This window comes from Lynx rufus, unplaced genomic scaffold (assembly GCF_022079265.1).
Source record: "Lynx rufus isolate CCGP_SWC_20201006 ecotype Redwood Valley unplaced genomic scaffold, mLynRuf1.p SCAF_1, whole genome shotgun sequence".
NCBI lineage: Eukaryota > Metazoa > Chordata > Mammalia > Carnivora > Felidae > Lynx > Lynx rufus.
Genome location: NW_025814823.1, coordinates 108,633,192 through 108,661,109, shown reverse-complemented (window position 1 = coordinate 108,661,109; position 27,918 = coordinate 108,633,192). Strand labels below are relative to the sequence as shown.

At 35.6% G+C, this 27,918-nt stretch overlaps 1 protein-coding gene across 1 annotated transcript in view; it reads left to right on the top strand.

Moving 5' to 3' along the window:
* Positions 1 to 27,918, top strand: part of FNIP1 (folliculin interacting protein 1) — a 148,909-nt gene that overhangs the window by 71,152 nt on the left and 49,839 nt on the right. Inside the window, exons 3-6 of the mRNA XM_047084294.1 lie at positions 10,989 to 11,123; positions 15,825 to 15,925; positions 16,180 to 16,254; positions 22,418 to 22,509. Of these exons, the coding sequence (XP_046940250.1) occupies positions 10,989 to 11,123; positions 15,825 to 15,925; positions 16,180 to 16,254; positions 22,418 to 22,509 (403 nt within the window). The remainder of the gene's footprint in view (positions 1 to 10,988; positions 11,124 to 15,824; positions 15,926 to 16,179; positions 16,255 to 22,417; positions 22,510 to 27,918) is intronic.

Here is a 27,918-nt window from a genome sequence, read left to right as displayed (position 1 = left end):
TGAACAGATTTTTAGAGTAGGAAGAAATTCTATTAATGGTCCTATCCAGTGATTGTGCGTGACAGTGTCCTGGGGCACTTGTTAAAAATACAGATTCTGAGGCTGCATCTCCAGAGATTCTTTTTTTCTTTTTTTAATTTTAATTCCAGTATAGTTAACATAGTGTTGTGTTAGTTTCAAGTGTATCAAACGGTTATTCAGTAGTTCTATACACTACTTAATGCCCACCATTATAAATGTACTTTTAATCCCCTTCATTTATTTCACTCATTCTTGACCTCATATCTGGTAACCATCAATTGTCTATAGTTTAGAATTTTTTTTGTCTTTTTTGTCTTTGTTCATTTGTTTCTTAAATTCCACGTTTGAGTGAAATCATATGGTATTTGTCTTTCTCTGACTTATTTCATTTAGCATTATACTCTCTAGAGTATAATAATCCCATTTAGTATGTTACTGCAAATGTTATTGCAAATGGCAAGATTTCATTCTTTTTTATGAGTGAATATTTCCTAATGTGTATATCTCCCTCACATCATCTCTAGCCATTCATCTATTGATGGACACTTGAGCTGCTTCCATAATTTGGCTATTATAAATAATGGTGCAATAAACATAGGGGTGCATTTATTTTTCTGAATTCGTGTTTTTGTATTTTTTGGGTAAATACCCAGTAGTGGAGTTACTGGATCATATGGCATTTCTATTTTTAATTTTTTGAGGAACATCCATACTGGTTTTTCCACAGTGGTTTCACCAGTTGGCATTCCCACAAACAGTGCACAAGGGGTTCCATTCTCTGCATCTTTGTCAGCTTTTCTTGTTTTTTGTTTTTTTAATTTTAGCCATTCTTACAGGTGTAAGAGATATTTCATTATGCTTTTGATTTGCATTTCCCTGATGATTAGTGATGTGGAACACCTTTTCATGTGTCTTTTGGCTATCTGTATGTCTTCTTTGCAGAAATGTTTGTTCATGTCTCATGCTCATTTTTAATTGGATTGTGTGTTTTTTGGTGTTGAGTTGTATAAGTTCTTTTTATATTTTGGATACTAACCCTTTATCGTAGAAGTCATTTGCAAATATCTTCTCCCATTCCATAGGCTTTTTAAAAATTTTGTTGTTTCCTTTGCTGTACAAAATATTTTTATTTTGATGTAGTCCCAATAATGTATTTTTGCTTTTCTTTCCCTTGAAATAGAAAAATGTTGCTATGGCTGATGTCAGAGAGATTACTGCCTGTGCACTCTTCTAGGATTTTTATGGTTTCTTGTGTCACGTTTAGGTCTTTAATCCATTTTGAGTTTATTTTTGTGTATTATGTAAGAAAGTAGTCCAGTTTCATTCTTTTGTTTGTAGCTGTCCATTTTTCCCAACACAGTTTGTTGGAGAGAGAGTCTTGTTCCCACTGCATATTCTTTCTCCTTTGTTGATGATGAAATTACTGTATCATTTTGGGGTTATTTCTGGGCTCTCTGTTCTGTTCCGTTCATCTTTGTGTCTATTTTTATGACAATACCATACTGTTTTGATTACTACAGCTTTGTAATATATGTTAAAATCTAGGATTGTGACACCTCCAGTTTTATATTTCTTTTTCAAGACTGATTTGGATATTCAGGGTCTTCTGTGGTTCCATACAAATTGTAGGATTGTGTGTTGTAATTCTGTGAAAATGCTGTTGCTATTTTGGTAGAAAGTGCATTAAAACTGTAGATTGCTTTGGGTAGTGTGGCTGTTTTAACAGTATTTGTTCTTCCAATCCATGACCGTGGAATACCTTTCCATTTGTTTGTGTCGTCTTCAGTTTCTGTAATCATTGTGTTACAGTTTTCAATGTTCATTTATTTTTGAGAAGGAGAGAGAGAGAGAGAGAGAGAGAGAGAGAGAGACAGCATGAGCAGGGGAAGGAGCAGAGGAGGGGCAGAGAGAGAGGGAGACACAGAATCCAAAGCAGGCTCCAGGCTCTGAACCACCAGCCCAGAGCCTGATGTGGGGCTTGAACTCATGAACGGTGAGATCATGACCTGAGCTGAAGTTGGACATTTAACCGACTGAGCCACCCAGGTGCCCCTTGTGTTACAGTTTTCAGAGAACAGGTCTTTCATCTCCTTGGTGAAACTTATTACTTGGTATTTTATTATTTTTGGTGCAGTTGTAAATGGGATTGTTTTTTTACTTTCCCTTTTGGCTGCTTCATTATTAGTGTATACAAATGCAATGGATTTCTGTGTATTGATTTTGTATCCTGCAACTTTACTGAATTCATTAATGAGTTCTGGTAGTCTTTTGGTGAAGTCTTCAGAGTTTTCTATATATATATAGTATAATTAGTGAAAAGTTTTACCTGCAATTATTGAAAGTTTTACTTCTTTCTTACCAATTTGGATGCCTTTTTTTTTGTTGTTGTTGTCTCATTGCTGTGAGTGGGACTTCCAATACTATGTTGAATAAAAGTGTTGAGAGTAGACATCCTTGTCTTGTTCTTGATCTTAGGGAAAGGGCTCTCAGTTTTTCACGATTGAGTATGACATTAGTTGTGGATTTTTCATATATGGCTTTTACTGTGTTTCCTTTAAACGTCCTTAGTTGAGAGTTTTTATCATGAATGAATGGTGTGCTTTGTCACTTTTTTTTTTGTATCTATTGAAATGATCATATGGTTTTTATGCTTTCTTTTGCTAATGTGAAGTATCACATTGATTGATTTGTGAATATTGAATCACCTTTGCAACCCAGAAATAAATCCCCCTTGATTCTGGTGGATGATTTTTTTAATGTATTGTTGAATTTGGTTTACTGGTGTTTTGTTGAGAAATTTTGCATCTGTGTTCATTAGGGATATTGGCCTGTAGTTCTCTTTTTTAGTGGTGTCTTTATCTGGTTTGGGTATCAGGGTAATGCTGGCCTCATAGGATGAATTTGGAAACTTTTCTTCCTCTTCTATGTTTTGTAATAGTTTGAGAAGAATAGGTATTAACTCTTTTTTAAATGTTTAGTAAAATTCACCTGTGAAGTCATGTGGTCCTGAACTTTTGTTTGTGAGTAGTTTTCTGATTACCAATAAAACTTCATTGCTGGTATTGGTCTGTGCACATTTTCTATTTCTTCCTGATTCAGTTTTGGGATGTTATGTGTATCTAGGAATTTTCCATTTTTGATTAGTCTGGCCAGGCTTTATCAATTTGTTGATCTTTTCAAAGAAGCAGCTCCTGGTTTCATTGATGTGTTCTATTTTTTTAGTTTCTATTTTGTTTATTTCTTCTCTAATATTATATTTTTTATTATATCCTATTATATTCTTTCTTCCTTTGCTATATCCTTTCTTCTACTGGTTTTGGGCTTTATTTGTTCCTCTTTTTGTAGCTTCATTAGGTGTAAGGTTAGATTGTTTATTTTAGATTCTTCTTGCTTCTTGACGTAGGCCTGTATTGCTGAACCTCTTTTATTGTTTAGACCATTGTGCTTTCATTTTCATTTGTCTCCATGTATTTTTTACATTTCCTCTGATTTTTTTTTTTTTTTCCCAGAGAGAGTGAGAAGGCACACACATGAGAGGGAGGGGCAGAGCAAGAGAGAGAATCCTAAGCAGGCTCCACTCCCATCGTGGAGCCCAATGCAGAGTTTGATCTCATGACCATGAGATCATTACCTAAGCTGAAACCAAGAGTCAGATACTTAACTGACTAAGCCACCCCGGCGTCCTTTCATTTCCTTTTTGATTTCTCAGTTGACCCATGAATTGTTTAGTAGCATGTTATTTAACCTCCATGTATTGTGTTCTTTCCAGACTTTTTCTTGTGGTTGATTTTTTAGTTTCAGTGTTGTGGTCAGAAAAGATACATGGAATGACTTTGATCTTTTTGAATTTGTTGAGACTTTGTACCCTCACATACGATCTATTCTGGAGAATGGTCTGTGTGCACTTGAATGTGTATTGTGCTGCAGGGACCTTTGCCTGTGTTATCCTCTGAAGCTTTCATTGGTGGGTGGAGCCTGTAGTCAGACCAGGCCCATTGCTAGAGTCTAGTTTGAACTGGTGTGTGTGGTTGTCTTCCCCTTTCCTTGTGCAAGAGTCACTTTGACGTGGTCCTGGCCCCTTACCAAGCTGCTTGCATACTCTCAGGTTTGTGCACTGCCTTGGCTGGCTCTGTCCAAAGGTCTGTTGGAGGAGGCAAGTCTGCAGGAGAAAACAGGGGCAGGCTTCTTAGTATTAGCCAGGTCTGGACAGGTCTGCTGTGGGATAGGACCTGGAATGAGGCATAGTTGGAGGGGGCTTGTATGGAAGAGAACACAGGAGTGTGGTACTCTGTTAACAAGTTAGTTGGAGCTTGTCGGGGCTGAGGTTTCTCCCCCCAAGTGTCCATGTGTCTAGTCTGGGGGTGGGGGAGGTGGGGGAGGGAAATGGTGCCTTCCAACTCCTTTCTTCCTGGAAAAGTCTTCCAAGGATCCCTGTCCCTCCAACACACGCTCTGAGATTAGTAAACACCTCTCTCTCCCATATACTTGAGGCATTTTTTCAGACTGCTGCTTCTATGCCGTATCTTCACAGGGCTGTTGTTGGTGCTCTTTATGCATGGGGACTCAGTTTCCTCTGCCCTCTCTGCTCTCCTAGAGCTGAGCCTGCTGATTTTAAAGCTCCAGGTGTTAAGCCCCACTGATGGTAAGAACTTGTGAGATTAAGCCCCACTGGTTTTCAAAAGCCAAATGTTATGGAGACTGGTCTTCCCTATATGGGATCCCTATGCTTAGGGTGCTTGGCCTGAAGGTCTGTTTCTTATCCCTCTCTGAGCCTGTGATGTTGGTGTCCTTCCCTTATGCAGACAGTCCCATGGTCCATTTAACTCCTGATCACTTTCCTTCCTTCCTTCCTTCCTTCCTTCCTTCCTTCCTTCCTTCCTTCCTTCCTTCCGTGTGACCTTATCTCTACATTTCGCTGTGGAGAGTCTGTTCTGCCAGTCTTGGGTCATTTTCTTGGTTATTTACACTGATATGGGTGTTAGTTAGTTGTGTTCGTGGGATGACATGTGGTTAGGATCTTCCAACTCCACTATCTTCCCTGGAAGTCTTATTTATTCTTGTTTTAATCCAGCAGTTCCACCAGCAATATCCTTCCTTAACAGATGAATGGTTAAATAAGCTATAATATTTACACACTGGAATACTCTTCAGCTGTATGAAAAAAAGAAGGAGGAGGATTTCTAATGATAAATGGAAAGATTCTCTAGGCTTTTAGAGGAAAATAAAGCAAGGACAGAACTGAATTACTTACCTTTTCTGTAATAGAGAAAGAAAAGTAATACTGTGTTTTTATTTGCAAAAAGAAATTTTAGAAGGATAATAATAAACCAGTTAAAGTGACTAATTGGGAATATGTGGAGTGGGAAATAGGGTACTACAAGAAGGGTTTCTAGATTTCCGTGTGTATACTTACTTATTTTGTTTTTGCTTTTGAGTCATATGAATGGATTACTTATGTACAACTTAAAATTATTAAAAGTTGACTGAACAAGAAAAAAATTGAAAATTTGTGTGAAAGACTTGTAAACTGAAAATACCATGTAAGTGTTGGTTACTTATTTGAATTTCAGTTGTGATATAGAATCTGGAACATAAAATATGGTTATGTGTCAAGGTTAAAATTTTTAATCCTCCATGTCTTTCTACCTTCCATCCATTTACCCTTTCTGAACAATTTAGTCCTAAAGCCATTAGGTAGGGCTGAACACTGATGTCAGTTGGTCGAGACATGGTGGTCCAAGGCAGAGTATTAGAACCCAAGTAAGTTAAGGAGGACATCTCCATAGCTGCTGCCTGATACAGAGTGTCAGTGCCCAAGTGGGATGTTGAGGGCATCCATCTTGGCTGGCTGAGCCTGAGGAAAAGAAAATGTCCATGCAGGTGAGGGAGTGAGAAATGAAAGACTGGTTTCATATAAGGGAGTTGATAAAATAAACACATTTGAAGGCTAATGAAAGGCATGTTGTTCTGATTGTTAGAAAAGGGAGTTATAAATGAGAAAACTAGAAGAACCTTGTAGTCTTGGAATGGAATTGGATTTATTGGTGCAAATTTATGTTTTAATATATATGTACACGCATGTATATACTCAAGTGCAATAAATGTAAATGTAAACTTGTTTATGGATATGTTAGATACATATGTGTACTCCTCAGCCCTGTCAGAGCAGTGAGAGCAGAAGCACAATGAGACCCCAACATGTGGGCTCATATCTAGTATCTAGATCTTAATGTCTTAATTCCCTTCTCCATTAGAATGAACCAGGGCTCTTTAGGGAAATGACTGGTCCTTAGACTGGAGCAGGGAAAGAAAAAGAAAAGCCTGGAACTTGTGCCAAAAGCTTAAACAATGATGGGAACATGTCAAAGGGACATAGAAATCAGCATGAAGGGCCTGTCACTGGCTAAATAGGGAAAACTCTAGCATAAAAACAAATAATGATAGTAGCAGATTACAACCCATTGGATGAAATAGAAAACCATGAGTTTATACTGATATAAATAAGTTGAAAGTTTGATGAGAAACAGCATTTTTATGGCATAAAAATAAAATAGCATACGAATTTCATTCCCCCCCCACCCCTTATCAAAATATTATTAATTACAAAGGAGAAAAAAGTTTGTTTACAGTGAGGTTGCTTGGTAGGTGCCACCTTAATCAAGTGACCATCAGTATTAAGAATATTATCATTAATGGGCATTGAAATCATATGCCACATGAAAAGTGGCTGTATTATGATTATGTAAGGGAATGTCCTTGTTTGTAGAAAATACACATTGAAGTATTGATGCTTTAGTTCATAGCATCTCAGGTAGTCAGCTTACTCCCATTTGGTTCAGGAAAAAATAATTCTTTGAACTAAGTTTGCAACTTGTTTGTGATTATGTGAAAATGTTAAAAAAAAGTTAATAAAAATTATAATCCATTTATAAGAAGCCAGGTTTTTTTTCAGTGGTGTTTATAACTTATTTTTTTATGCGTAAGTAGAGCATGATTTTTTGTGGGTTAAAAATAAAGTATGGCATCATTCTTTTTGGAATGAAAGTGAGATAAGAAAACTGAATCCTTTTGCTCTGTGGTTGTGCTCATAGAAGGCCTATGTTTGTCTACCTGAGGGTTGCAGACTGTGCCCTCTCCCCTCATTAGACCATCTTCCCGTGAAGTTGTTGCTATGTGGATTCAGAAAAGCCATGACTTCAGAATGGGAGGGAGAAAAGACTCTGGACAGCTGAGGAGTTGGTAGGAGAGAGGGGTGTGTGTGTGCGTGTAGTAAGAAATTTTATGTATACTTTAATGCTTCAGTCCTGAAACTGATGGATGTTTGTCCCTTTCCTCCCTATAGCAGATTGCTTCATGATTCAGAGATTGGATATACCAAGGTCCCTCAGCCTGGAATATCGTTCTAGCCCTCCCACTCTTCCTCTTTCACCTTAACTCCTGTGCTTTTTTGTAGTCCTGGGTTAAATGTCATTTTTTGGTTTCCCTAGACTAGGTTAAGTCCTCTCTTGGACAGTTCACTTAAGTATCATTGATCCTTAACCTCTATTTTAATGTGGGGATAATTATAATACTTCCTAGAGTTGTTGTGAGGAATAAAAGAATAACTGTATGTAAAATGGAATAGTGCCTAGGCACATAGTAAGTACAATGAGTTAGCTATTGCTAACATAAAAGAACATATTTGAAATATTATATTTCATTATACATAGTTGTCTAATTATTTGTTAAATGCCTCTTTCTCTCATTCGATTGTTAGTTCCATGAGGAAAAGGACTGTTTCATTCAACTGTTTCTTAGTTTTTGGTATACATTGTATTCAAATTGAGTTTTATTGACAAATAATTGACATATATCATTCCATAAGTTTAAGATATACAGCCTGATGGTTTGCTTTACATATACCATGAAATGGTTACCAGCATAGATTCAGCTAACATTTATCTTCTCATACAGACAGAATAAAAAGAAAAGAAAGAAAAAAGGAAGAAAAAATTCTATTTATGCTGAGAACTATTAGAATTTACTCTTTAAAAAATTGTTTTTAATATTTTTTTTTTTTTGAGAGAGAGAGAGGGAGAGAGGAAAGAGAAGGAGAGGGAGAGGGAGAGAGAGAGAGAGAGAGCGCGAGCGCTAGTGGGGAAGGGGCATACAGAGAGAGGGAGACACAGAATCTGAAGCAGGCTGCAGGCTTTGAGCTATCAGCACAGAGCCTGATGCAGGGCTCGAACTCACAACCAGTGAGATCATGACCTGAGTCGAAGTTGGATACTCAACCAACTGAGCCAACCAGGTGCCCCTAGAATTTACTCTGTTAACAACTTTCCTATAATATTACGAAGCAGTGTTATCTATTATTGTGTTGTGCATTATTACATCCCTAGTACTTATTATTACTGGAAATTGGTACCTTTTGACCACCTTCCTCTAAATCTGCCTCCCCATACCCTCCACTTCTGGTGACTACAAGTCTGAACAGTATTTGCTTTTCTTTGTCTGACATTTCACTTAGCCTAATGCTTTCAGGGTCCATCTATGTTGTCACCAATTGTAGGATTTCCTAATTTTTTGTGGCTGAATAATATAGTTTGTGTACATATAGTACACAATATAGTGTGTACATGTGTACATTACAAATGTACATTACACATGTACATTACATGTGTACAAAATAATATAGTTTGTGTACAACAAAGAAGTTGTGTTACAACTTCTTTATCCATTCATCTGTTAATAGAAACTTAGGTTCTGTCCATGTCTTAACTATTGTAAATAATGCTGCTATGAACATGGGTGCAGATATATTTTTGAGTTAGTTTTCATTTCATTTGGATATGTATTCCCAAAAGTGGAATTGTTGGATTGTAATATAGTTCTATTTTTAATATTTTGAGGATCCTCCATGCTGCTTTTCAAAGTGGCTGCACCAATTTGTAGTCTTAGCAAGAGTATACAAAGGTTCCCTTTTCTCCAGATCCATGCTAGTGTTTGTTATCTCTCGACTAATTGATGATGACCATTCTAATAGACATGAGGTGATACCTTATTGTGGTTTTAATTTATATTTCCCTAATCACTAGTAATATTGAGTATCTTTCATGTAAAACCACCTGGTTTTGCCTTTAAGCATATTATGTAGTTACTAGTTCTTATAACTTTGGTGAAGTTACTTAAACTCTTTGGGCTTCATGTTTCTTATGCATTAAACTGGGCTATAATATCTACCACCCTGAGTATTAAAGAAAATAGTTTTAAAGACCTAGCATTTCGATGGTGATCATTAAATAGAAGGTTGTTAAGATGTGGCCAAGAATATCAGTACCAAAAATATCAATATTTTAATAAGTGTTTAAATGAAATAATATACATGGAAATATCTACTGAAGTTCCTGACTCCAAAGTAGGTATTCACTTATTTTAGCTTCTTACTTTAACTTTTTTCTAATATCATTTATAGCTACAAACCAGTAAGCACATGCTAGTTCTAGATGCTGTATAGAGCACTTTATGTATTTTATATATAAGTACATATGGAGACACACACACACACACACACACACACACCTTAAGTGTCACAAATACCCTACCCATTAGATAGGGTTTTTCTTTCCATTAAATAGATAAATTTAGCGAGGTCAGGTAACTCGCTGAGCCAGGATTTAAATTCACATCTTTTTAGTTGTAAAGCCCTTATTCATTTTAGTTTATCATGCTGTCTCTCTACATTTTTGGTTAGAGGTGATTTTGGAATTACCAGGTGTTCTCTTTTACAATGCCCTTGGTGGTGATGACATCTATAAAACAGTTGATCTTCAAAAACTGTGATTTCAGTCAGATTACTTCCTCTGAAAACCTACGTGAGGTCTGTTACATGGAAGAGTGTACATACAGGTAACTGTGATAAAGCACCAAAATATTTTTAGGAGTATCAAAGTCCATGGTAGATTGCATCTTTGGTAGTTGTGAGCAGTGAAAGCTCTAGAATCTGGGAGTGGGAGAAAAGCAAGAGAATGAAGAAAAAGGAATAGAAATACATTATGCTTTCATACTATGCCACTGTACAACCTTCTTGTCCTAAACTTAGCTGTTATTAAAAGTTTGTTAAGAGAGGGAAGCAAACCAAGAGACTTAAATATAGAGAACAAACTGAGGGTTGCTGGAGGGGAGTTGGGTGGGGGGGCATTGGTTAAATGGGTAATGGGCATTAAGGAGGGGCCTTGTTGGGATGAGCACTGGGTGTTACATGTAGGTGATGAATTGCTAAATTCTATTCCTGAAATCATTATTACACTATGTGTAAACTATCATGGATTTAAATTTTTTAAAAGGCAAAAAACAAAACAAAACATTTAACTGTTCAACACATGAATACATTCTCATTTCAAAATAATAAACATGTATGTTTAATATATGTAAACACATACACATACATTTAGTAAAATATAAAAGCTTTGTATTTCTCGTCTTATCCCTACATATCTGCATAGAAATTTTCTTCCTTAAAAATATGTTATTTATGTTAACTTGTAATGGGTATATTATTATATTTAAGTGAATTAATATTTTAAAATTTCTCAGCTTTAATGTCTTATATGGGAAAATATTGATAGATCTAACTCACAGAAACAAAAGGCCTAAATGGAGTTTGAGATCAAATACTTTGAAAACTGCTGCCATCTCTTAAGTCACTTGTAAAGAATATTGTTGTAGACCATAATAATATAGAAAAACTCCCTTGATTTAACAATGTTTATGAGAAAAGCACAACACAAACTCAACAAATATTATTACAATTATGAGACAAAGAATAGAGAACAGTACTGGAGAAAATGTAGTAAAATCAATATATTAAGGCTATATTTTGAATTATTTCATACTTGTTTTTTCTAAAGGCTTTTATACTGTAAATTAAACTTGTATATGGTGAAAAGTTTGTTAAAACATGAATGGGAATAATATCTCTATTTCAGAAACTCTGTAGTGATGCTCAAGTAAAAGTCTTTGGGAAATGCTGCCAGTTGAAACCTGGAGGAGACAGTTCTTCCTCACTGGATAGTTCTGTGACTTCATCTTCTGATGTAAAGGACCAATGTCCTAAGTACCAAGTAAGATCATTGATGTCATTTATTTATTCATTAACTTACAAATATTTTTGAGTGTCCGTGATGTGTTATGCACCATCCTAGGGATTGCCGTACAATAGGAACTAGTCCTTACCCTCCTGGAGCTTACATTTGTAGCTGTGGAGACAGATAATTAAAGAAGTATGTTTATGCATTTTGATAAATCTTAGAAAAAGTACAGAAAACTATGGTCATAGGTAGCCAGGAGTATTTTCTCCCTTTTATTTACCAGATTTTTTGGGTTATAAGAATAATTTATTTTAGATATCTTTAATTTATTGAAATAATGAAGGTTAATATAAAATAATACAATTTGGCTGTAGAATGAAATTAAGTATGATTGGAACTATACACATGCAGAAATGGACATTTTTGTTTTTCAAAAGTAATGTGATTCTTCTTTTAAAATACAAACTTAAACAAAATAGTATCTAATAGTAACTTCTCTTTAAATTTGTTATATTTCACATAAGTGTTTGGTTTCATACCAAGTAAATGTCATCTATGTGAATTTATTCATGTCATCCAAGCTTGCATGAATGCATCACAAGTATTTTATATTTAGCGGTACCAAAATGGAATCCTGGGCTTTTAAATTATTTGTAATTAGGTAGTCGTGTTTGGAAGGAAAGTGACCCTTATATGATGTCAATATGACAGTATCTATGAAAGAGCTCTGAAGTTATTAAAATCCAGATATTAAGAGGTAGTACATAATTTCCCCTGTCCACCTTTATTCCTCCAGCTTAAGCATGATACATTAATAAGTTCCTAATTGTGCTATATGCTATGTGACATCATCATACTTATACCAATTTGGATGTTTACTACTTTGATGAATTGTGTAAGCTTGCCTTTCTTCCTAAGATTATGGAGTTGAAAATTAGCACATGGATACAGATTATAGGAACCCTGAAGCATTGAGTGATTGGACTCTTATATTGCATCAATATCTCTAGAGATTTTCTTTAAAAAATTTTATTTTTTTGGGGCGCCTGGGTGGCGCAGTCGGCTAAGCGTCCGACTTCAGCCAGGTCACGATCTCACGGTCCGTGAGTTCGAGCCCCGCGTCAGGCTCTGGGCTGATGGCTCGGAGCCTGGAGCCTGTTTGCGATTCTGTGTCTCCCTCTCTCTCTGCCCCTCCCCCGTTCATGCTCTGTCTCTCTCTGTCCCAAAAATAAAATAAAACGTTGAAAAAAAAAAAAAATTTAAAAAAATTTTATTTTTTTTTAAATTTTTTTTTCAACGTTTTTATTTTATAAAACGTTTTATATTTTATTTTATTTATAAAAAAATTTTATTTTTAAAGTTTATTTATTTATTTTGAGAAGGACAGAGACAGTGTGAGTGGGGGAGGGGCAGAGAGAGGGAGAGAGAGAATCCTAAGCAGGCTCTGTGCTACTAGCGCAGAGCCTGATGTGGGGCTTGAATTCACGAACCTGCAAGATCATGACCTGAGCCGAAACCAAGAGTTGGATGCTTAACTGACTGAGCCACCTAGGTGTCCCAAGATTTTCTTTTTTAAGGTACAGATTCCTAGGCTTTGTGCCCAGATATTCTGATAGTAGGCTGAGTATGGTCATGGAACTCTGTTTTTTTAGTAAGAGACATTGAATTATTGTAGCATATAGTTCACTACCCTTGATAAAATGTGATTTCAGGTAACTAGAACATTATCTTTAACACAGATTATTACAGATTAATAACTTCCAACAATGAGTATGTTCAAAAAATTGCCTTTTTAATAAGGGCATTATAAAAAAAAGTATTAAAGTAATAGCACTTTTAAAATTATAACCTTTATTATAGATTATGTCATATATAAATATGCCAGTGACATTTATGCTGAGTATTCGATATGTATTAGAGCAGGCAAAGAGAACCTTTACTAGCGAACTATATGGTCTGATAAAATTTAAACACCAATTTATTTTTACTGCGTTTTGGTTTCTGAGGTTTCTTTTCTAGTTTAGTATTAAAATCTATAACTGCTTTGATACTTAAATTCATAATAATTTTAGTCAAAATAAGAATGGAGTTAGCCACGTTATAGTGAAAATGAGCTTGTAAGAGAAGGCTCTCACTTCTGTCATTAACCAGAAGCAGTGTAGTTTGCCAAGTAGGGTTGGCATTAATTTTTTTTTTTTTTTTTTTGGATACGGGTGGAACAGTAGCTGGGGAGGGGAAGTAGGAGGGAGAGAGAGAATCTTAAGCAGCGTGGAGCCCAACGCGGGGCTCCATCTCACGACTGTGAGATTATGACCTGAGCAGAAATCAGGAGTCAGATGCTACGGACTGAGCCACGCAGGCACCCCTTGCATTGATCTTTTTTTTTAGGAGAAAAAAAAAGACCCTCCCATTTGATCATTAAAAAATTATTTGTCTCTGTTTCTTTTAGTACCCAAACCTTTGTGTTTTGAAATAAAAGTTTTTTCTTAACCAAATCCCTAGATGAGTTCTTTTATTAAATAGGTATATCAAAAGTGTTTTTTTCTTTAAACATTAGCTTTTTGTCTTTATTAAACAAAATTAAGGCTAACACCTAAGAGAGAAAAAATATGTAAGTGAATATATATTTAAAACTAATATGAAATAATTATGATGAAATGGATTGCTATTTGAAGATGTCTCTTTTAAGAAAGGTTGACAAATGTAAATACATAGATTTCTTTAATCCAAAATGGGCAGTAAATAAGCAAAAGAGTAGAAGAATCACATAAAAATAAAAATAGTGTACAGGTATATTTCCTATCCTCCACGTGTAAAATGAGGGTCCTTGTTACTTTATTGTTAATATCAGAAGAGTCTTTTAAGTATTTTCTTAAAACTCCTAATTCTTGATTTTTTATGATAGAATGATTTAATGAAATTTGTGAATAATTATTATCTTAGATAGTTACTCAGGTCCTCTTTCTTATCAGTTTTATTATATAACTACAAGTTAGGAATTACATTTTTCCTAGGGATTATTTTCTTCGCTGGATGACAGGTCTGAAGGTAGGCCATCTAGGTATGATATTTAGGGTTCAAGATGGCTTTAGAGATCAAGGTATCCTTATCTTTCTACTTACCCAGAGTTAATGTGTTAAATTGTTGCTCTGTGTTCCTAATATGGTATCTTCATCTCCAGTGACTTTCATTTATATCTCATGCATATAAATGTATAAATTGTGAAAGCTGCAACTCCAGCCATTAGTTTAACCCTCGAAATGTAGAAACCAACTCTAAATTTGTCTTTTTTTTAATTAAAAAAATCTTTTATTTATTTTTGAGAGAGAGAAAGAGAGAGAGAGTGTAAGTGGGGAAGGAACAGAGAGAGAGGGAGACAAAGAATATGAAACAGGCTCTAGATTCCAAGCTGTCAGCCACAGAGCCTGACGTAGGGCTTGAACCCATGAACTGAGAGATCATAACCTGAGCTGAAGTTGGATGCCCAACTAACTGAGCCACCCAGGCGCCCCTAAATTTGTCTTTAAGGGAGGATGTGAAATGCAGTTGTTTTTTCTTTTTTTTTCAGTTGGGCACATTGCTGCCCTGAAACACATTAGACTTCAAAAAATAAGGAATAAGATATTTCAGGGGGTAATTAGTGATATTTACCACAGTATCTAATTAGTGATGAAATGGATGATAATTAAAGACAGAATGATGGAAAGGAATAACTTTTAATTGGAGTTCTTTGAGAATGAGATATTCTCATGTTTTAAATAAGTCCTTTTAAAAAAATACAAAGTAGAGGTAAATTACCGTGTTTGTGAATATCTCTTTTGTACACCAGGAGTGGTGAAAACTGTTCTGCATGTTCAGTGAATTCTGTTTCTTATTGTCTGTCCTGGAGAAACATTGCATATGCACAAGATGTGGTTAAGAATGTTCATTTAAGGGGCACCTGGGTGGCTCACTTGAGTTGGCTAAGTGTCTGACTCTTGATCTCAGGTCAGGTCACGATCTCATGGTTTGTGGGATCAAGCTCTATGTCAGTCTCTGTGCTGACCCTGTGGAGCCTGCTTGGGATTCTCTGTCTCTCCCTCTCTGCCCCTCCCCCTGCCTGCCTCCCTCCCTCCCTCTCTCTCTCTCTCTCTCTCTCTGTATCTTTCTCAAAAATAACTAAACTTAAAAAAAAAAAAAAGAATGTTCATTTAAGCAATATTGTAATAGCAAAAACCTGGAAGTAACCTAAAGAGCCCATCAGTAAGGGGAACTGTGGTATTTTCATACAGTAGAATACTAATCAGCTGTTCAAAAGGAATCTTTGTATAACCGTATAGTTAGATGTGTAAGACATTGTGAAATGGAGAAAATCAAGCTATAGAACAGTGTATACAGTGTAGTATCACTTAAAAAAATCATTATGTAGCAGCGCCTGGATGGCTCAGTCGGTTAAGCATCCGACTTCAGCTCAGGTCATGATCTCTGGGTTTGTGAGTTCGAGCACTGCATCGGGCTCTGTGCTGACAGCTCAGAGCCTGGAGCCTGCTTCGGATTCTGTGTCTCCCCATCTCTTGGCCCCTCGCATGCTCATGCTCTGCCTCGCTCTGCTTCTCAATAATAAATAAACGTTAAAAAAAAAAACCATTATGTAGAATAACTATAGCAAAGCAATTGTCAATAAAATTCAATATTGGAAATAGTCATAAGGTTTGACATTCTGCAATTTGATTAATGTTATCGTTATTTTTTTAGGGTTCCCGGTGCTCTTCTGATGCCAATATGCTTGGAGAGATGATGTTTGGCTCTGTAGCAATGAGCTACAAAGGATCTACATTAAAAATTCATCAGATCCGGTGAGGGCTTTTCTGATTTTTCATTATCCATGTTAGAATATGTAATTTTTAAACATGAGAGAATTTCATATAGTCTTCATGCAGATTGAGCATGTCAGATACTCAGTTTATGATATTTTGTGGGGTTCATGCTACTTCATGACTGTTGTAACTATACAGTGAAATGTCTGTCACTTACATATTTTGATTTATAATAAATTGAGAAGTTCCTTGTCTTAGTTTTGATCTCTTTCTTTCTTTCTTTTTCTTCATAGTTCCCCTCCACAGCTTATGCTTAGCAAAGTTTTTACTGCACGGACTGGCAGCAGTATCTGTGGAAGTCTCAATACGTAAGTGATTATGAATGCAGGGAGAATTAATTATTTAGGATGTGCAAAGTAGGGAAACGAACAGACTATTCTCGGGGTTGCAGTTTAAATTGAGATTTTCTTCTACTTCTTAAGTTTGAAAGTTCACAGAAGCCAGCCTTTTTTCTTCCAGCTTTATTGAGATATAATTGACATGTAACACTATATAAATTTAATGTGTACAGCACATTGGTTTGATACTTTCATATATTGGAAAATGATTACCACCATAGCATTAGCTAACTAATACTTCCATGCTGTCACAATTACTATTTCTTTTTTGTGCTAAGAACAGCTATGATTTAACCTCTTAGCAATTTTCAAGTATAACAGATACAGTATTATTAGCTATAATCAGCATGCTGTCCATTAGATCCCAGAACTTACTGATCTTATAACTGAAGTTTGTAACTTTTGACTATTATCGCCTCATTTCCTCCACTCTCAGCCCCTGATAACCACCACTCTTCTTTGTTTTTCTGTGTCCAATTTTTTTATATTCCACATAGAAGTGATATCATATGGTGTTTGTCTTTCTCTGTCTGACTTATTTCACTTCTCATAATGCCCTTAAGATTCATTTATGTTGTTGCAAATGGCAGGATTTCCTTCTTTCTCGTGGCTGAATAATATTCCATTTTTTGTGTGAGTGCATGCATGCATGCGTGTGTGTTGTGTATGTGTATGACATCCATTCATCTGTTGTCTCCATTTATTGACTGTTGTCACTAATGCCACATTGAACACCTGAGTGCAGATATGTCTGTGAGATCTTCATTTCAGTTCCTTTGGATATATACCAAGGAAGTGGGATTGCTGGATCATACGGTAGTTCTATTTTTAATTTTTTGAAGAACCTTCATACTGTTTTCAAGTGGCTATATCAATTTATGTTCCCACCAAAAGTGCATAAGGGTTTCCTTTTCTCCATACCCTGGCCACCACTTGATTATCTCTTGTCTTTTTGATGTTAGCTATTGTAATATGTATGAGGTAATACCTTGTTGTGGTTTGATTTGCCTTTGCTTGATGATTAGTGATGTTGAGCACCTTTTCATATACCTCTTGGCTATTTGTCAGATGCCTTCTTTGGAAAACTGTCTAGTCAGTTCTTCTGAATATTCAGAGGAAGTTACTACTTTTTTAGTCAGGTTGTTTGTTTTTTTGCTCTTGATTTGTATGAGCTCTTTATATATTTTGGATATTAACCCTTTAACAGATACATGATTTGCAAATATTTTTACCATTCCATAGATTGCCTTTTCATTTTGTCAATTGATTATTTGCTGTGCAGAAGCTTTTTAGTTTCATGTAGTCACATTTACTTATTGTTGCTTTTGTTGCTTGTGCTTTTCTTTTTATGCCATGTCCAGGAAATTGCTGCTACAATCAATGTCAAGGGAGCTTTTTCCCTATGATTTCTTTTAGGAGATTTGCAGTTTGGAAGTCTTATGTTTATGTCTTTAATCAATTTTGAGTTCATTTTGTGAATGGGGTAAGATAGGGTTCTAATTTCATTCATCTGCATGTAGTTACCCAGTTTCCCATAATCATTTACTGAAGGTACTCTCCTTCCTTTGATAAGTGTTCTTTATATGCGGGTTTTTTTTTCTGGGCTTTTGATTTTGTTCCATTGTTTTCTGTGTCTATTTTTCTGCCAGTACTATACTGTTTTGATTACTTTAGCTTTGTAGTATAGTTTGAAATCAGGAAATATGATGCCTCTGGCTTTGTTCTTTTTCTCAGGATCTCTTTGGCTTTTCAGGGTCTTTTGTACATACAAATTTTAGGATTGTTTTCTTATTTCTATGAAAAATGCCATTGGAATTTTGATAAGACTTGCATTGAATCTATAGATGATTGTGGGTAATATGCACATTTTAATAATATTTGTTCTTCCAACCTACTTTTTTGACTTTTTTTCTTTTCGTGGAAAGATGTTGTGTTTTGTCAAATGCTTTTTCTGCATCTGTTGAGATGATCATACGATTTTTATGTTTCATTCTTTTAATGTGGTAATTCTCATTTATTGCCTGGCATTTATTGAAGCATCCTTGCATCCCAGGGATAAATCCCACTTGATCATATTGAATGATCCTTTTAATGTTCTGTTGAATTTGGTTTCCTAATATTTTGTTCAGAATTTTTGCATCTGTAATCATCAGGAAAAGTGATCTGTAATTTTCTTATAATGTCCTGGCCTTGGTGTCAGGATCATGCTGTCCTTGTAAGATGAGCCAGGGAATACTCCTTCTTTGATTTCTGGAAGAGTTTGAAAAGAATTGACATCAGTTCTTTAAATGTTTGGTAGAATTTACCAAGGAAACCATCTGGTCCTTGGCATTTCTCTGTTAGGAGGTTTTTGATCAATGACTGATTCTACCTTCTTGTTACTGGTCTTTTGAGATTTTTTTATTTCTTCATGATTTAGTCTTGGTAGGTTGTATATTCAGTCTTGGGATTTATCCATTTTTTATAGGTTACGCATTTTGTTAGCATGTAATTGTTGATAAGTAGTTTCATGATCCCTTTTTATTTGGTATCAGTGTAATGTCTCTTTCATATCTGGTTTCATTTATTTGAGTCCTCTCTCTCTCTCTCTCTCTCTCTCTTTTTTTTTTTTTTGAGTTAGTCTGGCTAAAGGTTTGTTGATTTTGTCTCTTTAGAAAACTAGCCCTTAGTTAAACTGATCTTTAAATTTTTTTTCTTTGTTCTCTTTCATATATTTCCTGTCTGATCTTTATTTCCTTCCTAACTTTGGGCTTTTTTTCTGGGTTTTTGAGGTGTAAATCAAGGTTATTTGAGATATTTCTAGCTTCTTACTGTAAGCATTTATCACTATAACTGCCCTCTTTTAAGTGCTTTTGCAGCACTTCTAACAAGTTTTGATATGCTGTGCTTCCATTTTTATTTGTTTCAGAGTATTTTTTTAATTTACTTTTTGATTTCTTCTTTGACCCATTAGTTGTTCAGGAGCATGTTTTTTAATCTCCCCATATTCTGAATTTTTCAGCTTTCCCTGTGGATAGACTGTTTTATCTGTATCTATATTTATATATCTGTTTGGTTCCATTTAGCCTAAGGTATGGTTCACGTCCAAAATTTCTTTGTTGATTTTCTGTCTGGATGAACTATTTGTTGTTGAAAGTAGTCCTTTACTAATTATTGCATCATTGTCTCTTCCGATCTGTTAGTATTTGGCAAATGAATCTGTTTATGTTCTCTGGTGTTGAGTGCATGATTGTTGTATGTTGTGTCTTCTTGATGAATTGCTCCTCTTATCATTATATGACCATTTTTGTCTCCTGGAACTCTTTTTAGCTTAAAGTCTTCTTTCTGATATAAGTATAGCTATTCCTGCTCTTTTCTGATTTCCATTTACCTAGAGTATCTTATTCTATCCCTTCATATTGAGCCTATATCATCCTTAAAACTGAAGTGAGACTCTGGCTTGTTTTTCATTCATTGAGCCACTCTGTATGGAGTCCAGATTACTTCTCATTTTACTTTAGTTGAAGAATAGGAAATGTACTTTCTCTTTTCTCTAATTTGCTTCTAGAAGCTATATCTGGAAGTAAAATGTTGACTGCATTTCCATGTTAGGATGAGATACTGATTTTCCGTTCTGTAGTGCCATGCTGAGTTAGCACCTGTATGTTGTGGTCTTTAGTTTTCAGATCCCCTGTAGAATTAACTCTGCAATCAGGACTGGCCTAGGTAAGCCATGGTGGAGTACAAGGATACAAGTTGTTAATGCCAGGATTAGGGTAGTGAACCTGATATGTCATATGCAAATACCTTCTCTCATTCTTTTGGTTGCCTTTTAGTTTTGCTGCTTGTTTCCATCACTGTGCAGAAGCTTTGTATCTCGATGAGGTCCCAGTAGTTCATTTTTGCTTTTATTCCCTTTGCTTCCGGAGACATGTCAAGGAAGAAGTTGCTGCAGCTGAAGTCAGAGAGGTTGCTGCCTTTTTTCTCCTCTAGGATTTTGATGGTTTCCTGTCTCACATTTAGGATTTTCATCTAATTTGAATTTATTTTTGTGTATAGTGTAAGAAAGTGGTCCAGTTTCATTCTTCTGTATGTCCCTGTCCAGTTTTACCAACACCATTTGCTGAAGAGACTGTCTTTTTTCCATTGGATACTCTTTCCTGCTTTGTGGAAGATTAGTTGGCCGTGTATTGTGGGTCTTTTTCTGGGTTCTCTATTCTGTTCCATTGATGTGAAAAGATGCTCAACATCACTCATCATTAGGGAAATACAAATCAAAACCATAATGAGATACCATCTCACACCTGTCAGAATGGCTAAAATTAATTCAGGAAACAACAGATGTTGTCAAGGATGCAGAGAAAGGGGAACCCTTTTGTACTGTTGGTAGGAATGCAAACTGGTGCAGCCACTGTGGAAAACAGTATGGAGGTTCCTCAAAAAATTAAAAATAGCAATTTTTTAATTGTACTGCTAGCAATTGTACTGCTAGCAATCTATGCAAAGGATACAAAAGTGCTGATTTGAAGGGACATAGGCACCCCGATGTTTATAGCAGCACTATCAACAGTAGCTAAATCACAGAAGAAGCCCAAATGTCCATCAACTGACAGATGGATAATGAAGATGTGGTGTGTGCGCGTGCGTGCGCGCGCGCGCGCGCGCGCACACACACACAGGAATATTACTCAGCATTGAAAAAGAATGGAATCTTGCCATTTGCAACAATGTGGATGGAACTAGAGGGTATTATGCTAAGTGAAATAAGAGAAGGACAGATATTATGATTTCACTCATATGTGGAATTTGAGAAACATGACAGATGAACATAGGGGAAGGGAAGGAAAAATAAGATAAAAACAGAGAGAAGCAAGCCATAAGAGACTCTTAAATACAGAGAACAAACTTAGGGTTGCTGGAGGGGAGTTGGGTGAGTGGGGGCATGGGCTAAAAGGGTGATGGGCATTAAGGAGGGCACTTTTTGGGAAGAGCACTGGGTGTCATATGTAAGAGATGAATCACTAGGTTCTTTTACTCCTGAAGCCAAGACTACACTGTATGTTAACTAACTTGGATTAAAAAAAATATGGAATAGTAAAGCTGAAACAGAAGCACATATGATGTCAGATTCTTGGACTACCTGCCAGACCTAGTAAATGAAGAACTGGGGCTAGGATGAGATGTTAGTGGACCACAGTGATGGATTCTGCAGGGACCATTTCAGAACTCTGGCTAGCAAGGGTCTGAGGGATACCCAAAGTCAGAAGCAACAGGAGGTAGTAAGGAGTTTACTCAAAACGAGAAAAATTCTCAAGAGATTCCATTAATTGTAAATGTTCCTAAAGACTTTTCAGGTGTTTTATTAGCTAAGGTTCTAATACCTGTAGCTCTTTATTAGCTTTTCTTTTAGGAAGGAAGGAAAAGGAAAGATGTATTTCACTGTATTTTGGATGCTTAAAAAATACTGATGATAAAAGTGCTAATTTTTAAGAATTAAACACTAAAGTAGAAATTAGAGATCCTGTATTGGAATCACTGATTTTAGCTGTAATCTTCTCACTTTCTTCATGTTTTCTAATTTTTTATTGATGGTTCTTAGGACAGATACTTTGTACTAAAAGCATAAAGTAATTTTATTTCTATTATTCTGAGTAATTTATGGACAGGAGTAATACAGTTCATTTATAATGTGTGAACTGAAGATATTTTTTGTATATTTGGTGGATTCTTTTTCCTTTTTTGTCTTTTTTTCCTGCCAGAAGTTTCAAAACTAATGTCAGGTCCAAGATATGAGGGGAAACTTTGCAATTTAAATTTGGGTCAGTAATCTTTTTCTGTAAAGGCCTTAATAGTAAATAATTTTAGCTTTGTAGGCCAGACAGTATGTCTGGTTCTTAGCTCTACCATTGTAACTTTAAAACAGCCATACACAGTACATATATGAATGGGCATGGCTGTGTTCCAGTAAAACTTTATTTACAAAAACAGGCAGCAGGCTGGATTTAGCCCTCAACATATAGTTTGCCAACCCCTGATCTAAATGATTAGGTACTTTATAGTCCTATTATGAATACTTAAAACTTAAAAAACTGTTAGACGCTTTAAATTTCATTGTATAAAATGAATTTGCAGTTTATTGTTTCTCTTCCCTTAGGCTGCAAGACAGTCTTGAATTCATCAATCAAGACAACAGTACATTGAAGGCTGATAGTAACACAGTTATTAATGGACTACTTGGAAATATAGGTAAATTATTCCTTTGGTGTTATAAGTTTTAAATAAGGTTAACACTGTAACAGGGATTTGCACTTCTTAATAATGTAGATCTTTTATAAGACCACAGAGTTTGACATACTAGAAGTGGAAAAGGCATTTAAATTGCAAATATGTATAACATTTGTATTATTTGAAAACATAATTTTTATATATTTGAATATTTATTTTGTAATATGAAAAAAGAAAACTTAAAGATATATCTGATTATCTGATTTGTTTTTTGTTTTTAACTTTGATGCATCTTTGAAAGGCACTGTTACTGATATAAAAAGTCTTTACCAGCTTTTTGGAATATTTCAGCTGAGGAAGACTATTATTATACTTTGTCCCTTGTCTCTTCCCTAACCATAGAAGTAATTTTAAAATGGTGCTCATTTTGTGACCTGAATTCACATAAATGGGCAGATATTCAAATGTGATGTTCCTTAAGAGATTTATTAAAGTAACAGCTTATTTAATAATTCAGATAGTTATTGATTGTTATTGTTATTTAATTTCAACAGACTGTTCCTAAAATTTCTTGCCATTTGTTTTACCCTAGAAAGCTCATCTGAGTTGCTGCTGACCATATTTCTGGTGCATAAAATATTATAGTATCCCAGAATGTGGACAGCATTTAGACTAGGAGAAATATTTCTCTTACTCTCTATTTAGTGAGAATTTTTATTTGGAATTAATTTTAATAAATATTAGTTATATATATAAGTAGAAAAGTTTTTCTTCCAACTTGAACCGTATTGTATTCTATTATTTTTCATAATTCCTGTTTATTCAAATGAGCAACCATTTATTTAGCACATAGTATGGGCTAGTTACAGTGAAAGGCATGTACTTTAGAAAGTTTGCATATTTTTTAGAAAGATAGAGTAGTTCTGCTTTTTCTTAACTCACTTGATTATTTTATTGGTTTTAAGAAAGTAAAAATGTGACAGGGAAATAAATGAATCTTTTTTCCTTATGATTTGACACTTTTCAAAGCTTAAGATGTTAATTAAAAGCTGTTTATTTTAATAATACAAATCTATTATCACTTATAAATGGTAAATTACCTTATGGATGCTAGATATACTCATCTTCTCTGTTTTAACGTAGGATAGGAAATTAATCCATATAACAAAGTATAGACTTTAAATAATGAGTGACTTTAACTTGCACATTTATAATTGTGAATTAAGGATATTTGAGGACCATCTCTTATTTTCTTTACATTTTTAGTTAATCAACAAATACTTATCAAGCACCTATTACCTGCTAAGGACTCTGCTAGGCCCTAAGGATACAGTGGTAAACCAGACACAATTCCTGCCTCAACGTATTTGGTAATTATAGTTAGTGGGAATCACACAAATAATACAACAGTTACAGTATACTACAGTTAGTTTTTGGACATGTTAAAGAGCACGTGTGGTAGAAATGAGGAGAAGTACCTAATTCAGTCCTAGAGAGTCCCAGAAGATTTCCTTGAAGAAGTGAGACTTAACCTTGAAGGATTAGCCTTATGTTTAGATAGAAATGTTCTAGGAAAAAGCATAATAGTATTTGCAAAGGCCTAGGAGCAAGAGATGATGGTATGAAGAAAGAATGTGTATAAATCAGTGTTGATGGAGCCAAGAATAGGAGTAAAGGAGGTTAAATCAGGAAGTAGGAGGTAGATCACAGAAGGCACTGTGGGACTTACTGAGCAATTTGGATATAGGTTGTAAGCAGTTGGGTAGCAGTGAGGGTATGTATGTTAGTTTGGGTGCTCCACCTGTTTTTTAACAGGTGCCAAGACATGATTAAATATGCAAGGATATTATTAGGGGAAATGACTATGTGAGAGAAAAAGAGGAAGGAACTGGGAAAGGTTGAGAAAGCCCTCAGATTGTGATACAAATGTTGACCCCAAATGAAAGAGAATAGAAGATTAAATGGAAGTGTCCTATCCTACCATGCAATCCAAGGAAGGTTTGGTAAGGCCATTGACAAGTCTTTGAGTCAAAGTGGTGTCAAAAGTGACCCACGTATTGCCAAAATGTGCCTGTCTTACTATTCCTCCTGTGTTCAGTTACTGACTAGGAGCAGCCTATGGGATATGTGGCCTTGCTCAAACATCACAATAGATTTCAGAATGCAGTAGCTTGAGGTACTTAGTCAATTATAGTCCTTATAGTTGGAGGTCTTTGCATTGTATTCTCAAGACCACCACAGAGGAGTTATCAGGATATAGAAATATGATTGGATTAGATTTATATCTGTAAGAGTATTGATTGCAGTGGGAAAGGATTCAAGTGAACCAATGGGATTGAAGAAAAGATCTGTATAAGAAGTCTGCTTATGATAATCCAAGTGACAGAGAAGGAGGCCTAGAGTAAGATTGTGCCAGTGAGGTAGAGTGTTTTTGAGGGGTTCATTATGGGAAATAGAGTGGATAGGACTTGACTTGGTAATTAGATGGAGTGGGGGAGGAAAAAGGAGGAAGCAAGGGTGGCACTTTGCTATCTGGTTGTATAAATGCTTGGGTATTAGTGCCATTTGTTGGGAGAATCAGAAGAAATTAAGAATTGGTGATTTTAGGTTTAGGTATATTGGAATGGAGGTATTGGTTGAGTGTTCAAGTAAAGATATCCATTATGGTTAGTTAGTTAGTAGATGTAGTGGTAGATGCTGTAACATAAAAATCCATGGGTGTATAATAACTTTAAAGCAATAGGGGTTTTTTTTCAGCAATGTGGAGTTCTAAAGGGTGTTCATCATTGATTAACAGTGTTTCTCCAAGCAATGTTTTAGAGTTCCTTCCTTCTTAGAATTCTGCCTTCTTCATTGTGTGGTTTCCAAGGTTGTGCTCAGCTGCACTAAGCCGGTGGAAAGGAATTGAGAATGGAAAAGGCACTCGATTTCATAATTAACCTCAGCCTGAACATGACATACATCAGTTTTGTTGACATTCCATTAGTGGTAACTAATCACATGGCCTCACATACGTATAAGGAGATTTGAGAAATATGATCCCTAGCTGGGCAGCTGCTTCCCACAAACTACTTGATACAGTAGAAGGGAGAACACAGTTCTTTGTTAGACAGCTGTGTCTACCATGAATTATGAATCATTAGCATGTAAATGGTAAGTAAAAGCATGAGAATGAATGAGATGACCTAGGAACTGTTAAAGAATGAGAAGGCAAGATTGTTGAAGATGAAACCCTGGGAAATGCTGAGTTAAAGACAGAGTAGGTGAAGAGAAACACATAAAGAAGATTAAGAAAAAAACTTAGTATGTTATCATTGTAAACTGTGAGGGGAAAGTTCAAAGTGTAATTTAACATCACATATGCTATAAGGTAATATAAGATAGTATGGACTGCATTAATCAATAAGAAGGCTTTTAGTGGCCTACTTGAGCAGTTTCAGTGCGGAGAATAGAAGCCAGAGTTGAGGAGAGACTCAGAGGTTAGACTTTTTTCCAAGATTTAATTAGTGACTCTTTTTGGTCTCAAGACCCCTTTACACACTTAGAAATTATTGAGGACCACAGAGAGTTTTTGTTTTTGTGGGTTACGTTTGTTGATATATACTGTATTAAAAATTGAAACGATTTTTAAACATTTATTAATTTATTAAAAAATACTAACATCCTTTTTCATGTTAATGTAAATATGTTGTGAAATGATTATTTTCCAAGTAAAATTAATGAAGAACAGTGGCATTGTTTTACATTTTTGCAAATCTCTTTAATTTCTGGCTTAATAGAATATTGCCTGTATTCTCCTATCTGCTTCAACGTTCATTCTCTTGTAATATGTTGTTTTAGTTGAAGTGTATTAAGAAAATCTAGTTTTACACAGACTCCCTGAAAGGTTGCAGGGACCCAAGGAGTCGTTAGGCCACATTTTAAGAACTACTGAACTATTATATAGGATTAGATATATGGAGAGAATAATTTTGTCTGTGTTTAAATGTTGATGGAATAGATTATAAGGAGGGTAAGGTTAGAGATAGAAGTGGTACTTACTCGGTAAAGCAAGGTTTTTGAAGGTACTATCTGACATAGAAGAATTTGCTTTGGAAGGGAGGGAGGAGCTTCCCAGGATTTTTCACTGAATAAGTTCCTAGCACACAGTAAGATTTGAATAATGTTTCCTGTTGTTACTGCACTGGCATCAAGGAGGCAGGTGGGTCAGTGTTTGATTAAGTTTGGAGATAAGGGGGTAGGAAAGGAAGAGTTCCTGTCTGGTGAAATCTGTGTGTGTGCACACATACGCATCTGCATCTGCATACTTGTGAGAGATGAAGTCGCATATCCTGAGAGTAAGGAAGGAGGTGCTAGGTAGAGAAGGAGTTTAAAGACATTAGGTAAGTTTTGAAGTGACTAGAGAAGGATTGCCTTCACATGCACTATAATTTTAGAAATTTTTGTTATAGAAAAATATCTATTAGCAAATTTGAAAAATACATTTGTTTCTTTTTAGAACAGAAAGCCCCCTATTCTTTCCTAGGTAAACCTCCTAGGTGACTCTTTAGGCCATCTTGATTAACCATAACAGGTGACTCAGCTGCTTGCTTCCCGGCTATAATGTTGCCCCTTTGGGGTCTTTAGACACTGTTAGCTTCATTTGGTCCAGTGTGTGGTGGCCATGCTTTGTGGACAGCTGGGAGTCTGGCCCTAATGGGTGCATTGGTGTTCCTCCTTCCATTGTGGCTGACCCTTGGGTTAGGAACTTTGGTTTCTTCCAAAGTTAGTTACTTTGTAGCTTTACTAGGTTAGGGAAAAACAAGTTCCATACCTGTTTTGCCAGTAAATCTCTTTTCTGCTTTGTTGTATGTTGTGTTCTCTTTCTTCAGCCAAGCACTTAGGTGGTTTTCTCCTTATGACAGTGGCAGGAGAATGCTGTAGTCTTAAAACTGACTTTTTAAAAGATAAATTTATTTGGCAAATATCACATTTTATAGATAACGTTACTGTGCTTTTTTGAATCTTTAAAAACATTGTTTTAGGTTAGAAAAGGTTGAACATTTAAAAAACTTTACCTTGTATAGTGGAAGGTTATTTTTATTATTATATATACAGATTTATTAGTAAACAGGCATGAAATTGTTACGTTTGACATCAGCTGTGACCAGAAGAAAACCATCCTGTTTCGAAGAAGGGAACCCTGTTTGAATTATTCTTACTTAGTTTAAAAGTTTCCATCCATATCTCTTGCTGTGCATTTGTGCTGCCTAAGCTCACCCTTTATTCCTGACGCTTTATGGCTTCTCTAACAGCCTTCTTTCATATGTATTTTACGTTTTTGCCATGTAGGTCTTTCACAGTTCTGCAGCCCCAGGCGGGCATTCTCTGAACAGGGTCCGCTCCGCCTGATCAGGAGCGCCTCTTTCTTTGCAGGTTTGCGATGTGCTG